Here is a 10,333-nt window from a genome sequence, read left to right on the forward strand (position 1 = left end):
CTGAGAGAGATCACAAGTAGGCAGAGAGGCAGGCAGAGAGAGAGAGGAGGAAGCAGGCTCCCTGCGGAGCAGAGAGCCCGATGCGGGACTCGATCCCAGGACCCTGAGATCATGACCCGAGCCGAAGGCAGCGGCTTAACCCACTGAGCCACCCAGGCGCCCGGCTCTCTGACAAATAAATAAAATCTTAAAAAAATAAAAAAAAAAACGTGTTAACAATAGAAGTCTAGCAAAGTCAGTCTGGGGAGTGTTTAGCAGACACAGGCAAGGATAGTACAACCACGGGAAAAGCCAGAGCCACCCTGCAAAGCCACTTACATGGCCTGGGGACAGGAAGTCTGTTCCAGCATCTGGTGCCGATGGGAAGGCCACGGGAGACAGAACTCTGTCTGTGCGAACTTCCCACAGCGGGAGCGAGCCTCACTGACCCACCGAGACAGGCCCGGAGACCCAGCCCTGTGTTTCAGCGCATCACACGAGCCCCGCCAGACATGGGGGATGTGAAGATGCAGACCCCGTAAATTCATTCTCTTTTGTCATACTCACCCAAGGCCGACTTCACTAATAATGAGCTCTGCATAACAAAACCAAACACACATCCAATGAACTAAAAGGTCTTTCTTTCTTCACCTCCTTTCCCCCCACTGTAAGTGCAATGTCAAGGTAAAAGGGGGAGGAACTTAAAACTTCAGCATATCTGTGTGCTAGGGGGCTCTGGGGACATGGGGAACATGTGAGCTGTGTCCCTGCCCCGGCGAAACCCCTCACCCCAGCCTTTCCTGGACGGGGGTGTCCCGAGGCAGGACAACAGCGGCACCCTTCTCAGGGAGTGGAAGGGAAGGGCCATAACAAACAGTAACTAAGACTTCTTCTTTTTAAGTAGCTCCATGCCCTTGTGGAGCCCACTGTGCAGCCCAAGGCAAGGCTCGGACTCATGACCTTGAGATCAAGACCTGAGTGAGATCAAGAGTCGGACGCCCAACTGAGCCACCCAGGCGCCCCTCAACACTTCATATTAAGTTTGTAACTTTATTCTACTTGAAAAATGTGAAAAAGAAAGCTAAAAGTTGATTACACATTTAAAAAAAAATTAAAGTATAATTGATATGCAATGCCCTATCATTTTCAGGTGACCAACTGTCTACCTTTAAAACTTCTCTCACCTTTTGATTTCCCTGGTCGAGCTGTAGATCCTGCAGTGCTCTTTCTAGCCGTGACTTCTCATCTAATGCATGCGTTGCCTATAATCAGATTTAAACAACACACATTCAATATTCAGTCCGTAGGCAATGCTTCCAATATTTTTGTCAAAGTACTTCTCAGTTACCTGCATTTCAATGGTCTTCAGCCTTGACTTCAATTTCTCGTTCTCTTCTTGAAGTCTGGAAATTTCCTTTGTGGGTAAATTCAGGTTTATTATTTTTTTTGATTTTTTAAAAAAGATTTTAATTTATTTGACAGACAGAGATCACAAGTAGGCAGAGAGGCAGACAGAGACAGAGGGGAAGCAGGCTCCCTGCTGAGCAGAGAGCCTGATGCAGGGCTTGATCCCAGTACCCTGGGATCATGACCCAAGCCGAAGGCAGAGGCTCAACCCACTGAGCCACCCAGGTGCCCCAATTCAGGTTTATTATTTTAACTGTGGTATTTTTAATACTTGAAAGTGTTTCACCTCAAAATTGAATTGCAAAATTTAAGTTTGTTTGTTTATTTATTTGTTTGGCAGAGAGAGAGAGAGAACGAGAACAAGTAAGCAGAGAGAGAGGCAGAGGCAGAGGGAGAAGCAGGCTCCCCGTTGAGCAGAGAGCCCAACGTGGGGCTGGATCACAGGACACTGGGATCATGACCTGAGCCGAAGGCAGCCACTTAACCGACTGAGCCACCCAGGAGCCCCCAAAATTAAGTTGAAATTCTAGAAGAGCTCGAACACCTGCGTGTTCTGGTCACTGGTGTGATTCTTGTCCCACCCAGCCCACTGGTCTCCACACCGGTGCGTCACCTGCGGCTCTAAGCCTCTTCCCCGGTCTCTCAGGCTCCCTTCAGGCCTCTGTCCTCAGCCCTCTTGTCCCACCTCTCACCAGCTGATCCTGCCACTCTTGGGTCTTTTCCCAGCTGACACAGCCTGCCACAGGTACTTATCCTAAAACACAGTCTCTATCAGTGCCACACTCTGCCCAAGACCCTAGATGCTTCTGCCTGACCTGAGGCCTCAGGCCTTTGCTCCAAGCAGCTCCATCACGAGAGTCAGCTGTGAGCCCAGTCCCCTGCCTCCTGGAGCTCCAACATACACATCGGCCCTGTCAGAGAGCATGGACTCTGTGCCAAGTCACGGCACTCTTCTTTCTGCCTCTCACAGCTGCCCATGCCACTGCCCTGTCTGCCATGCCCCCTTCTTCCCTCTGACAATTTCATCCGTCTTCAGCCTTCAGCCCAGCTCAGGGACCACCTCCCCCCAAAGTCTGTCCTCTGCTGCTCTCATCCACGTGAACTGTGTCTTCTCAGCCACCCTGGGCAGACGGGTAGCAATCCCGCTTCCAGAATATTAATTCTCCCTGCTCAATGAAACGATAAGGTTTTTGAGGACAAAAGACTCCGTATTATACTGCTTTTCATCTAATAACATCTGGCACAATGTTGAGAATACAGGAGCCATGACAAATACTTGTATATTGGTAGTTAACTTTTATAAACCTCCTAATTCAAAACCCCATCCTTGCTATTGTAGATCATAAACTTCAAATGTCCATTAATAAAACACTGTCCAAAACGCCATGCCCTTCGTGTCACCACAAAATGATGAAATTAAGAGCTGCTTCAGACTTTCTGGAAGGTGAGTGCCCTCTTCTGGCCCATGGCACCACGAAGCAGAACGACTACAGTGGACTGAGCACCCTCAGTGGACCGCGGCCCGAATGCGCCACCTCCTCCCTCAGTTTCCCCACCCTCCAGCTGTGCAGGCCGTGAGAGGGCCGAGGGAGAGGGTCTGGCTTTCTTGCCACGAGGACATTACCTTGTTCAGGAGTTCCGTGCTTCCGCCCTCATTAAGTGGAGCGAGTTTGGGCTTCATGGTCTCTACGATGGGCTGACCCAAAATACAGAAATCAAACCAAAATCACATGTAATCACTCAACACTTGCACATTCTAAGCAAAAAACACTGTAGAAGCATATCCATGGGGGTGCCAACTCCACAGGGCGGGGGGTTTTGTAGGTTTGGTTCTCTGCCACACCCCAGTGACTAGGGCAGTGCCTGCCCTGCAGTGCTCCAAACAGATTAGCGATGTGAGGGAACCTGTCCTCCCCAAATCCTTTTAAATAAATTCAGATGGAAGGGAAAGGAGGGAAGAAAGGCAGGATGGAAGGTGCTGGAAACCAGAGCAGATACAGACGCCAGCCTCTAGAGACGGGAGTTTTAACATGTGGGGGTTGGAACAGACTTCTGCCTGAACCTGCGTCGGGGAAAATGGTCACGTGTGGCTACCCCGCGGGTGAGGAGTAACTTGCCGCAAATACTGCGGCCGTTCAGCGAGATGCATTAAAAACAGGTGAATCCACACCCTCCGCCCCAGACATTTCTTAGCCAGAATTATGTTCCAAGTGAATCACTGGAAAATTGTGTTTTACGTGTCTGTTCATGGGCTCATGTCAGCACCGTTTCTCTCACTCGGACACCAGGGAGCGTTTGCGGGGCGCCTGCCCGACGCCGTGTGAGGTGGTCACTGCAAACGATGACAATGTTTGAAAAGAGAAGCAGGTCAAGAGTCACGGCAAGGACTGTGTCCACTTAACAGATGGGGAAAACAGGGCTCAGTGACGGAGGCAACCTGTTCAAGGTCACCCGGCGGGAGAGATAGGGCCAGGACCGACGCCCGTGCTGAGCGTCAACCCAGTGAAGAGTTTATAGGGCGGGGAGTAAGATGGACTGTGATGGGGTGGGGGGGGGGGGGGGGGGGGGGGGGGGGGGTGTGTGTGTGTGTGTGTGTGTGTCAGAGAGAGCACACACAAGTGAGCAAGAGGAGACTGAAGCAGGTTTCCAGAGTTCCTTCCAAAATGTTCCTTTTTTTTTTTGCCTGAAAATACGAGGCAATCTGTGAGGTTTGCTCTTGAACTGAAGGCTCTTCCTTGATGGTTTTCACTTTCACCCCTGACTGCTCTGCGCAACTTCAGGATTTGAAATACCGGCTGTTCAGAAATGAACTCAGAATGACCAAAAATTACCTTTTTATTGGAAGATGTAAATTCTGCTTTTTCAAATTCTGCAACTTGTTCCAATAATTCTCTTGAAGATAAAAACAAATATGAAAAAAAAGTTCATTTAGACTAGATCTGGACCACACACCCAGAAAAATAAAATCACTGGTCCCGATCTACTACCACAGGGCAGATGCAAACTGGAATATTCCAGCCTCCTGCACCTAAGAGACCACTCGGTGACCAGATGCTTTGTTGCTGCTCCTCCCACGCCAGTCTTAAGAAGCGGCAAAGGCGTTCGCTAACTTTTGAGATCCTGCCGGGGCCCCTCCTACCCTAACTGCAGGTACAGATGTGGGTACCTGTTTTCAAGTTCAGAGATATCAGTCTGTAGCTTGAGGTACCACTTCTCAGCCTGGGAGAAGAGCTGCCGCAGGAGCAGGACGTTGGTGTGGGCTGTGTTGATGAGCTCAGACTCCACCTCGCTGTAGACCACAGCCTGCAGCCCGCTCAGGACCTCGGAGACCTCGTCTACAGTGAAGGTCTCCTCCACCAGCCTGAAAAACAGCCACAGTCCCAGGCTTCAGGAGAAACAACCCAGACTGTTTATCAAATACAACAAAATTAAGAAACCCACATTCACGTCATCGGAAGGGTTCAAGGGTTATAGTGGAAATCTCTCTGGGAACGATCTTCTTTCTTAATAAGACACACTAAAAATAATTCAAGCTCAGTTAGTTTTCTTCTAAGCTCGGGTAATCTTTGAGGTCTACTTAAATGATCATGCAGTGGACGAGCACATCCTCTAATACGAGGTCCATAGTCGCAAATAGTCCCCCAAACATTCACGCTTTTCTTTAGTTTTTCAGTTTAAAATTTTTTCTACTTTGATCTCTGCTAAAATTAGTCTTAGCCCATTTAGTGGTTTCAAAAGTCATCTGGAAGGTGTTGTTTCTCTTTTCTTTCTATTATTTGTTTAGCATTTCAATAATTGTATGAACTACCCACATGAGAGTAAATGAGTGTAAGAAAATCAGCGGTCAATTACATGTTGCTTCTCTTAGCATCTAGGCCCCAATGAAAAAGAAACCGACTTCTCTTAGTTAAAGCTCCTCTGAGGGCGCCTGGGTGGCTCAGTGGGTTAAGCCACTGCCTTCGGCTCAGGTCATGATCTCAGGGTCCTGGGATCGAGTCCCACATCGGGCTCTCTGCTCAGAAGGGAGCCTGCTTCCTCCTCTCTCTCTGCCTGCCTTTCTGCCTGCTTGTGATCTCTCTCTGTCAAATAAATAAATAAATAAATAATCTTAAAAAAAAAAAAAAAAAAAGCTCCTCTGAGAATGACAATTACCGTATGATTTCACTCATACGGGGAATTTAAGAAACAAAACAGAGGATCGCAGTGGAAGAGAGGAAAAAATGAAACAAGATGGAATCAGAGCGGGAGACAAACCATAATGGACTCTTAACCACAGACAGGAAACAAACTGAAGGTAGCTGGAGGGGTGAGGGGTGAGGGAGCGGGTAATTGGGTGATGGGGATTAAGGAGGGCTCATGATGTAATGACCACTGGGGGTTATGTGCAACTGATGAATCACTGACCTCGACCTCTGAAACTAATAGTACAACATGTTAATTAATTGAATTAAAAAAAAAAAAAGCTCCTCTGAGCACTGACCACCCATCACATCACCAGTAGCATTAAACCTACTCTTGCACAGAGCGTGTTTGGGTTTGGAGGGAAGTTCAGAGTCCAGAGTGCTAACCATTACACTATGGAACCTGGGAGGGAAGTTCAGAGCCATGTTCTTCAACCCCCTCACTTTACAGACGGGAGCGCAGGCTTGGAGGTGGTAAGCCGCTGGTCCTGCAGGGAGTGGGGTGACTCAGACCCACAATCATTTCCAGCAATCTCAGTTAACATGCCTGACAGCTGAATCCCAAGAAAGCAACTGCACATGGCTCCTACTTCCAAGGGAAGTTCAGCAGTAAAAGGGCCTCTCCCCTCCCCGCCTACCCCCACCAAGTCTCACCCCACCCTGCCCTGCCCCCAGTTCTGACCCACTTCTAGCTGCTCAGGAAATAAGGAGCAAGGCCCCCAGCCCCAGTTTTTCTTCCTCACTTCCAGAAGGACATAATGAAGACAGGGGCCACAAAATCTTACCAGAGTTATACTATACCCAAGTGAACAGTATTCGATTTACCATTCTTCAGCGTTTCATTTAGCCTGATTTTAACCAGTCTAAAAAAACCCAAAACTTTGGGGCACCTGGGTGGCTCAGTGGGTTAAGCCGCTGCCTTCGGCTCGGGTCATGATCTCAGGGTCCTGGGATCAAGCCCCGCATCTGGCTCTCTGCTCGGTGGGGAGCCTGCTTCCTCCTCTCTCTCTGCCTGCCTTTCTGCCTACTTGTGATCTCTCTCTGTCAAATAAATAAATAAAATCTTAAAAAAAAAAACCCAAACTTTAACTATTTTTGATGAAAGTCTTTATTCAATATATTAACAATCTTCCTGCTTCAACTTTTTTTTTTTTGCAACCCAAGTTCATGACTTTGAACAATTAAGGTACTCGATGTATAAAGTTAGTACTGAAGTACTTCTTCTGGCTCATAGTTGGGCCAGTGAACCTGCTGCTTTCATCAGCTGGGGGTTAGGAAACCAGCCGACCATATTATATTCGGTAATGGCCTAGAGCTGACACTGTCTATTACCGAGTGCGGAGCACGGCTTTGTGACACTCAGCACTCACGTGGAGGCCTTGGGCATTTCCACCTCATCGGACATTTAACTGTGCCAAAGTCTGACCCCCAAGTAGTCGTATGTCTCTTTATTACTTAGTCCTTTTCTTTCGCTGATTCCCCTGTTTTTCTCTAGATCAAACATGCATTTTCTACGGACTTCATTATATTGAATGACGGGTTCAACACAACAAGTTATCATCTACTAATAATTTCTGTTAGTTAATGGTTTTTCAGGGTCTTCTGCTATTTTACCCCCTTCTAATTCTTCAGTATGAACTATGTATGGGTTTTCTTGCTGTCATAGCTTACGACTCTAATTCTTTCATTAATAACTCCGGTAATTAAAGTTCTGGGATCTTTAATACAACAAGGCGATCACTAACCTACATGCATTTCACTACTTCCTGAGGGCTCTTCTGAAACTTTTGCAATCTCGTAATTTTAACGGGTGTATATCTAGTAATAGATTCCTCCCACCACAACCCACTTTCTTGAATTTCACATATCCACAAGGCGTGGTGTAGCTACTCTCAGTGAGTAACTGATCACAGTAATCTCAGCCACGGTCTGTGCGGTCTCTGCTACAGCATCCCCACTACGGCTCCCAGAAAGGATCCATGTTTCCCTCTGGGTTTCCTTAAAAGTCCTCTGATACCTGCTCTCCTTGAGGTCCTGGAAGCAGGAATCTACAGTTTTGAGTCTCAGGCCTCTTTTTGAACGAGCAAAACGCATGTAATTGATAACTTCATTTTGATGGTGCTCGTTTAGGCCCAACTCTGCCTAAAACAGAGAGAAGTAATCGTTAGTCTTGAAGATGTGACAAAGGAGCCAACAATGAAAATTTACAAGATATCCAGTGTAGCGATTGCTAGATATCCACCAAATTTTGTTCTTTGCTTCTTCCTGGGTAAATGGCCGCCCAACTAGGTGATGCTTCTCGGCTCTTCCCGCAGCCAGGTCTGGTCACGTAACTACTGCTCAGTAACGGATGTGAGCAGAAGAGACGTGGGCCATCTTCAAAGCCTGAGCCTTATGATGTGGGCATGTCTTTGTCATACATATTTCTCTGGAGGGGTCGGGCAAATAGCAGGATGAAAGAGACCGGCATTCCTGATTTTGTGGAGTAGCACTGACCTACAGACCTCAGATAACTAGTGAGATGGCTGTTAAGTGAGCAAAATACACTTCTGCATTCTTTAAGCCACTGTTTTTGTTTTTGGTGTTTTTTTTTTTTTTAATATTTACTACACCAACTTAACCTTACCCTAGCTAATAGAGCTTTAAAAAATATATCTGGTTTTGAAACAGACAGTAATTGGGTCTTTATTTTAAACCAACAGAGAGTCTGACAACTATGAGCTAGAGATCAATGAAGTTTTCATTTTATAGCTATGCTGAAAAGGACATCATGCCATTGAACATCTAATGCAGGGACTAAATGAGTCAGCAATGATCTTTATTTTAGGAATAATGATCTATCATTTATCATAGCCTTCCTACAGGAGACCAAGATCTAACTTCCAAGCCTTTTTCAGGCTTATCACTGTGGACACACAGGGTTGGGATGCCTCCAACACCAAGGCTAGCCATCAGGCATGATCTCCTTCAACTCCCAAGTCGCTCACAGTGGCCCTTCTGCAGCCACACACCTCCTCTCTGCAGACTCGATTTCCTTAGGACGTATGTCTCTATAGGCCAGGACCCTGCCCACCCTGTTCCCCGAGGTAACCCCATTCCCAGTACTAAGCAAGTGCCTCCAAACAATAGATATGTGCCAACAGATGAACTTAAAAGCGTTCTTCCTTTTGAAGGTCACTTCTTCATCAGGCCTTAATTGGTTCTCTTTCAGACTCCTGGAGAACTTGATTAACCAATTATTTTCCCCTCTCAACATTCCACAGGTTTCTTCTTCCCTCAGACTATGGGGAACGCTATATATACAAACTTTATTCATGCTTAAACCCAAAAAGCCTCAAACCTGAGAATCTCTAAAGCTACCCTTGCATTTCTCCACGCCCTTTCTAGTGTTGCTATCCCCATGCTATTCCCCTAGTCCTTAAACCCATATGGTGCTCAAATTGCTTTTGTAAAGCTCACTAGCAACTTCTTTTATGATTACCTGGGAGCTTTTACTTATTTTTTAACTTGAGTACAGCTGACCCACAATGTTAAATTCATTTCATTGCTGACGTCTTTCAGTGGCCCATTTCAATGGTGCCCCAACTCGGGTTTCAGCCCTTTTTCTGAACACTGTGCACGGCTCTAAGTAGGGCTGCTATTTAAGCTGACATCCTATATCCGCTGGAAGGATGCATGTATATATTTTAGCACACGGGACAACTAGCCTCTTCTGAACAGGTCCAAACAAAAGAAGAATCCTTCAAGTGTCCTGGGCTGTCAAGTGGACGGTGTGGACTCTTTAATGTCGCTCTCACACCGGAAAGCCAGATTCCACCACGTTCTCCCTCCTCAACTCGTTATCCTACATGACTGTTCAGGCCGCCAAATGGTGTGCCTGCGTGTGTCTTCAGAAACTTGGGGAGTTTTAGGAACAGAGAAGCCTGCCCTGCGCCTTCTGCAGAAGACCTTTCCCTCCAGCTCCCTCGAGGTGTGACCTGGGCCACTGGTCCCAGGCGGGAGCGAGGAAGGACGCGGCGCCACGCGACGGAGAGAGGCTGCTCGTCTGCAGGAGGGGCTGCGGCCGAGGTCAACTGAACTCTGGGGACCAGCCGGGAGGCCCGTGAGCGGGCTCACGCAGCCACGCCCTCCCTCGGCCCCGCTCCGCATCTCCTCCGCGCGCTGTGGCTCCCGGCCGGCTACTCACCATGGCGGCGGCGAGAGTCGCAGCCCAGAGGAGCCCGAGAGGCCAGGCGGAGCCCCGCCAAGCCCCGGGTCGCCGCGGGTGGTTGGGCCGCGGAAGATGCGGAGGGAGGGCAACTTGTTTAGAAGCCTCCGGTTGCTAATGGGAACGGAGGCACGTGACCCTGAGTGCTGCACTTTTATTGGCCCTCACGATCACGCGACAGGAAGTACAGCGTAACCGGCCCACCGCCGCATGCGCACTGGTTTCCAGAGCCGGAAGTCCCACCTATCTGCGCCACGCCGACTTTGGGAGCCGGCCTCCGTTGCCGATAGTAACCGGAGAGGAGAGGCCGCCTGGACCCTCACGATCAGGGGCGCTCTGGAGCGTCGGAGTTTGGGTTGCCCGGAAGGGCTGTCCCTCCCTTCCCGGGCTTGGTGACGACGCCGGTTGGGGCTTGAAGGGCTGACTCCCCGGCTTTTTAGTGGTCTCAGGGGGCCTGGGCGTGGGTGGCCGGACTGGTTCCTCTCCAAGGCCGGCAGCTCCTGCTCTGCCTGGTGCCACGATAGACTTTTGAATGGCTGTCTCCCCGCCCCGCTTCACC

General features: G+C 48.6%; 1 protein-coding gene and 1 long non-coding RNA gene across 2 annotated transcripts in view; one reads left to right on the forward strand and one right to left on the reverse strand.

Annotated features, from left to right (window-relative positions):
* The window catches only part of LOC132011245 (uncharacterized), a 25,928-nt gene extending 24,928 nt beyond the window's left edge, over positions 1-1,000 (forward strand). Inside the window, exon 3 of the long non-coding RNA XR_009402347.1 lies at positions 884-1,000. This is a non-coding gene — a long non-coding RNA (uncharacterized LOC132011245). The remainder of the gene's footprint in view (positions 1-883) is intronic.
* LZTFL1 (leucine zipper transcription factor like 1) overlaps positions 1-9,836 on the reverse strand; it is a 14,056-nt gene extending 4,220 nt beyond the window's left edge. Inside the window, exons 1-7 of the mRNA XM_059389555.1 lie at positions 9,754-9,836; positions 7,585-7,709; positions 4,553-4,747; positions 4,218-4,278; positions 3,011-3,082; positions 1,328-1,393; positions 1,164-1,241 (exon numbers count right to left, since the gene is read on the reverse strand). Coding sequence (XP_059245538.1) covers positions 1,164-1,241; positions 1,328-1,393; positions 3,011-3,082; positions 4,218-4,278; positions 4,553-4,747; positions 7,585-7,709; positions 9,754-9,756 — 600 coding nt within the window. The 5' untranslated portion in view covers positions 9,757-9,836. The remainder of the gene's footprint in view (positions 1-1,163; positions 1,242-1,327; positions 1,394-3,010; positions 3,083-4,217; positions 4,279-4,552; positions 4,748-7,584; positions 7,710-9,753) is intronic.
* Between the last annotated feature and the right edge of the window lie 497 nt (positions 9,837-10,333).

Source organism: Mustela nigripes, chromosome 2, assembly GCF_022355385.1.
Source record: "Mustela nigripes isolate SB6536 chromosome 2, MUSNIG.SB6536, whole genome shotgun sequence".
In the NCBI taxonomy this organism is placed as follows: Eukaryota; Metazoa; Chordata; class Mammalia; order Carnivora; family Mustelidae; genus Mustela; species Mustela nigripes.